The sequence below is a fragment of the Aptenodytes forsteri genome, unplaced genomic scaffold (assembly GCF_000699145.1).
Source record: "Aptenodytes forsteri isolate BGI_AS27 unplaced genomic scaffold, ASM69914v1 Scaffold289, whole genome shotgun sequence".
Taxonomy (NCBI): Eukaryota; Metazoa; Chordata; class Aves; order Sphenisciformes; family Spheniscidae; genus Aptenodytes; species Aptenodytes forsteri.
The window spans coordinates 3,111,720-3,116,864 of record NW_008795025.1 but is presented as its reverse complement, the minus strand read 5'-3'; the positions used below and the strand labels follow the sequence as shown (position 1 = coordinate 3,116,864).

Sequence of the window (5,145 nt, the reverse complement as noted above, 5' to 3'; positions counted from 1 at the left end):
CAACTTACTTGCATGATCCAACAGGGATGAGGCTGAATGAGACAGAGCAACAAGAAGAGACTGATAAACACCAACAGGATGCAAGCACAGGGCAAGGGGAAGAGAGGAGAGCATGCAGGCAGGAGAGATGTGTGTAGGAGAAAGTCGAGGTAGCAATGGTATTACAAGGAAGACAAGCTGTAAAGATGATAGAGCTGTGTGAGAACGTAGAGGACAAGACAGATGTGGAAGTGGTAGAGCCAGCTAGAAGAACAGCGTAAATACTGAGATGGCACAGAGATGTTGGGGTAGTAGTAAGGAGTAACAGCAGTGGATCGGGGGTGAAACGCTACTATGAATGGGCACTAAGAAACTACTCAGGCATTGCTGTTCTTTAATGTTTGCTCTTTCTGGATCCCTTGGACTGGCCAGAGGTAGAAGCTCTGGGACTTGAGCAGGCCCTGATTTCTGAGACACTTTCTTGGAAACATTTTTCTGAAAGAAAAACAAAACAACAAACCAAAGCCATTAAAAATACCATGGAGTTAAAATGTGCCCAAGGTATCACATCCTTAACAAATTAGCCTCTCCTCCCGCTTTGATGTCAAAGAGACGGGATACACTGAAGGACTAAGGGAAGAAGTTTTAATTCCCATTCTTTCACCTTCTCCACATCTTATATCTGTGTGGACCCGGTTGAGAAAGGACACAAGGAAATGCCTTCATGCAACCTAAGGAACTCACTGCCACACCATATGGGCAAGATCAGTACGTCAGCAGTGTTCAAATAACTCCTGGAAACAGCAAGTGTCCTGTCCTATAAACCCAAAGGTCTGTGGCCTCAGAGTGAAGGGACATGGAACATTATTTCTTTTCTACCCCAAAATCAGTGATCCTAAACAGATCTTCTTGACTGTAACAGGGAACACTCAGTTACAAGGAAGATGAAGTCAATTGCAGTGATCTCCTAGATATAGACCCTGTGTCATATGTCAAAATCAAACAAAATTACTTTCTCTCAAAAACAGACCACATTCAGCAGTTCTTTCTGCCCTGATCTAGAATCATGTTAAAAGCCTCATTGCTTGGCCTCTGACAAAGAGTCTAGACAAAACCCTAGGATGTGCCCAGGAGGAGAGGGTCCTGCACTAAACAGGAGATGAATGAGGTGTCCTCAAAGATTGCTTTCCTCTTTGAGTCTGGGAGAGTGTTCAGAATATTGATTGTCCTGACCTCGCCCTTCTTTGTGTGTTGCTTCTGGGATGACATTCCCGTCTTTCTCCAGCTCACTCTCTAGCTCTTTGATTCTCTGCAGAGATTCTTCCAGCTTCTCTTCAAGACCTTCAGATCTCTCCTCTGCATTCTGAGCACGGATCTCTGTTTCTCTGAAACACAGAAGCAAAGATAATGCTGAAACCTGAAATCTAAGCAGCTGCTGGCAGGATACCTAAAAGAAAGATTTAGAAAGCTGAAGCGTTCAGTAGGATTGATGGACGCTATAAAACACATTTATGGTTTCAGAGAAGGGCATTGTTAAAAGATCTATAAAGGACTTCATGGCACATCTCTGTAAACCCTGCAAATTGAATTAATTTTAAAACTCAGTGTTTGCTAGCAAAGGGTGAGATGCTGATCTTCATTGTGCAAGGATAAATACAGAGCACAGTCAATTCTATTAGCAAGGCTAATGAGATGGAGTTACTCTGGATAACGCAAGCTGACAGACAAAACAAGAAGTATGAGGGAATGTAATTCAGAGTGCCCAAGCCTGCTTAGGCATGGAAGAAGTCATTACCAAACACAAACCTTGATGTGATTCTGCACAGAGCTACTTGGGTGTCCCGTCATTGTGTTCCCCACACCTAGGCACAACATTGCATGGCTGTACCTACCAACCTCCTAGGCACTAGCAGGCCCTGGAAGCACTCAGCTGCATTCACATAGCACCCTGCAAGTGCTAACAGGACCTGAAATATTAAGAAGTCTTGCAGAAAACAATCATGAGTACCTCTGCAATGTACCTCATGAGCACACAAAACAGAAAATCTGCACACAGATGAAGGATAGCTGACAGGAGTCATGTCTTCAGCTAACATAAACCAGAGTCAATGGCCCAAGACAATCAGAATGGAAGGAAACCCAAAATTAAGCCAACAGATATTGGACCTTCTGCTAAGGAAGCAGAACCTTATTAGAGAGCAGAACAGGCACTTGCCTGGGATGAAACCCTGCCCCACTCATGCCTCCAGCACAAGACCAGTACTCACAGGAGCTGCACTTGCAGATGTTCCAGCATTGCCAGGGTTTCAAACTCTTTCTGAGAAAAGGGAGTCGACGACTTGGTGGCAGTCATCTCCCTCTGGCTGGGAAGAGCAAATCCTTCTATAAGTGAATGTGAAACCAACAATGCTGTATTTCATCTGCGGCACGTGCTTGGTTTGGTGCTGGTGTCTCAGTGCACAGTCACAACAGAGACAAGAGCTCTGTATCAGCAAAACATGTAAAACCAGAGGCTAGTTCAGGCACTGAACTGATCTTGGCATTAAAAATGGACTAAAATGCTTTTCTGACTCAGACGTGAAACTCTGGCTCATAGTCTTGGGTTGCTGGTGCATTCACTGGGTTACAGAGGTTGGAGATGGCTGTAGCCTGAGCAGGAGTGAAAAAACCAACAAAACAATGTTCAGAGAACAGAAAGAGGCAGCTCCTCACAGGGTCCAACAGGCATAAGTCAGTTTTCTTCATCTGAAGAAGACAACCAGGGTTTTTCTGTAAAAGTAACTGTTGAAAGGCTCCTTCTCTGAGCTTTGGAAGGTAATTATGATTTCCAGGGATTCATTTCTGTAAAACAAATCAAAGTCCATAAAGAAACACTCCTGCATCTCCCACTGTCACTCTGAACTAGCTGCCCACCTCTAAAGCATGAAGGGCAAGGCACACCCAGCAAGGCAGCACGCTTAAGGAGTGGGACCATCCAGCGACAATTTTCTAAAGATCCACAATTCCTGTACCTCTAGGCTCCACTCTGGATGACTGACTGGCCAGGGAACGACTGCAAAAGGCAGGCCCTATGACTTCTGAAGAGCAACTTTACCAAAGAGCACCATCCCAAAGGCAAGTGGAGAAAACAAGGACCTAGGAGGCCAAGACAACCTGAACTTCTTGCTTCCCTGTTGTTGTGGGATCTCCCTGAATTTCTGAACCCTCTTCAACTCCTCCTGTGTGCTCAGCTTCAAACCATTTCACCATCCCAGTCTCTGCAGATAGTCCTGGTTCAAACTACACACATCATGCGTTACTGGTTCCACAAAAGTCCCAGAGCCATGGCAGCAATACATGGGTCAGGAGGACAAGTTGCAGCTGTGGTAACTATGCTAATGATTATTTAAAATTGCAGGGAGAGAGGAATTGGAGAGAACACCAGCACCTTGCACTGCCCCAGCAGGTCTGACAAGTGTTAAAGGTGGTCTCATAACAGAGTCTGAGTAGACAGCTAAAACCCAGCTCCAAATCTCTGCCAACAGGCTAAAACCATTGGTGCAGTGGAGACTCCTACCCCTGTAACCAAAATGATGTCTGACTTCAAAGCCTTCAGGTAGGTGTTGGAGTCATGTCCTACATATCTGATCATGTCTGCAGTAGCTTCATCGTCCTCAGTCAGATAACCCATACCAGCACCTAGCTGCTGCTGAGAGAGAAAAGGAACAAGAAATAGGAGATACCACTAGCCTAGCGGCATTCAAGGCAGCCGTAAAACAACATTTCACATTGCATACACCAAGCAATAAATAAAAAGGCCCTGCTGGAAAGTAGCATATTGCAGCTACTACAGTCACCTACATAATAGCAATTTCCTCCTTTACTTCTAATGTTTCTTCCTTTGGTACGCGTTTCCTACTGCTGTTGGCATCTTCAGCTTCAAGCTCTTCCTGAGTTGAAGAAATGATAGTGTCTTCAAGCTTAAGCTTCAACTGCAATTCCTGTAAGGCACCGTAAGGATCAGGTTAATAGCACGCTCCCTTTGTCCATCCAAATAACCCAGGCAAAGCTAACTGGTCTTTGACTTTCTCTTGCACATGTGTAGACTTGGACTCCAGCCACCTAGGAGGTCCCGAGTATGAATATATTTCAAATCACAAATGAATATGCTAATTACTGAACATTACATAAGCAGGACCCACTGTGGCATACCTGCTTTGTATAGGCCATGGCACAGAGAAAAAGAGAGGCAGCATATGAGCTACAGCACTGGCTGTACACAAAGTCATGAACAACATCACTTTGCTTGGGGGTTGAGTTCAGAACTGACGCAAACAAGTTGTTCAAGACAATAAACCTAAATCCATTTCCTCATCATCTGAATTTAGCCTGTTTCATATGAAATTAGGCCAATGCCAGGCCAGCCATCTACAAAACATATCTAATTGTCACAGGCAGTGTCAGACATCCATCTAGCCACATAAGGAACTAAACGAAGTTCAGCCTGATCTCCTGGGCAAGGCAACCACCAGCATTCCAGCCAAAGTCCATGCCAATGGTGAAGCAAAAGCTATCATGCACCATGGGGAACTGGTCTACCAATGGGGTAAAATCTCCTAGCTCCATTGAAGCTCTGGTTTTGCCTTAGACCTGCCCTCCCAAGAAGCACTGTGATTTTTCACCAGTTTACAGTCATAACACCTCATAGTTCTAGCTGCCTCTTTGAGTGTGTGCAGGTCCCCATGCTAAACCTTCCCTCAAACTGAACTGTAGCTGCTTCCTTAAGGAGAAGTTTTGAAGCAGATGTTCATTCACCTTTTGTTCAATATCTTTATCAATTTGTTCAATATCTTTATCAATGATCTGGATGAGGGGATTGAGTGCACCCAGTAAGTTTTTGCAGACGACACCAAGTTGGGCAGGAGTGTTGATCTGCTCGAGGGTAGGAAGGCTCTGCAGAGGGACCTGGACAGGCTGGATCGATGGGCCCAGGCCAACTGTATGAGATTCAACAAGGCCAAGTGCCGGGTCCTGCACTTGGGTCACAACAACCCCATGCAATGCTATAGACTTGGGGAAGAGTGGCTGAAAAGCTGCCTGTCAGAAAAGGACCTGGGGGTGCTGGTTGACAGCCAGCTGAACATGAGCCGGCAGTGTGCCCAGGCGGCCAAGAAGGCAAATGGCATC

At 45.4% G+C, this 5,145-nt stretch overlaps 1 protein-coding gene across 1 annotated transcript in view; it reads right to left on the bottom strand.

Moving 5' to 3' along the window:
- Positions 1-373: 373 nt before the first annotated feature.
- Positions 374-5,145, bottom strand: part of AXDND1 (axonemal dynein light chain domain containing 1) — a 21,668-nt gene continuing 16,896 nt past the window's right edge. Inside the window, 5 exon segments of the mRNA XM_009275909.1 lie at positions 374-474; positions 1,213-1,364; positions 2,247-2,338; positions 3,536-3,667; positions 3,816-3,959. Of these exon segments, the coding sequence (XP_009274184.1) occupies positions 374-474; positions 1,213-1,364; positions 2,247-2,338; positions 3,536-3,667; positions 3,816-3,959 (621 nt within the window).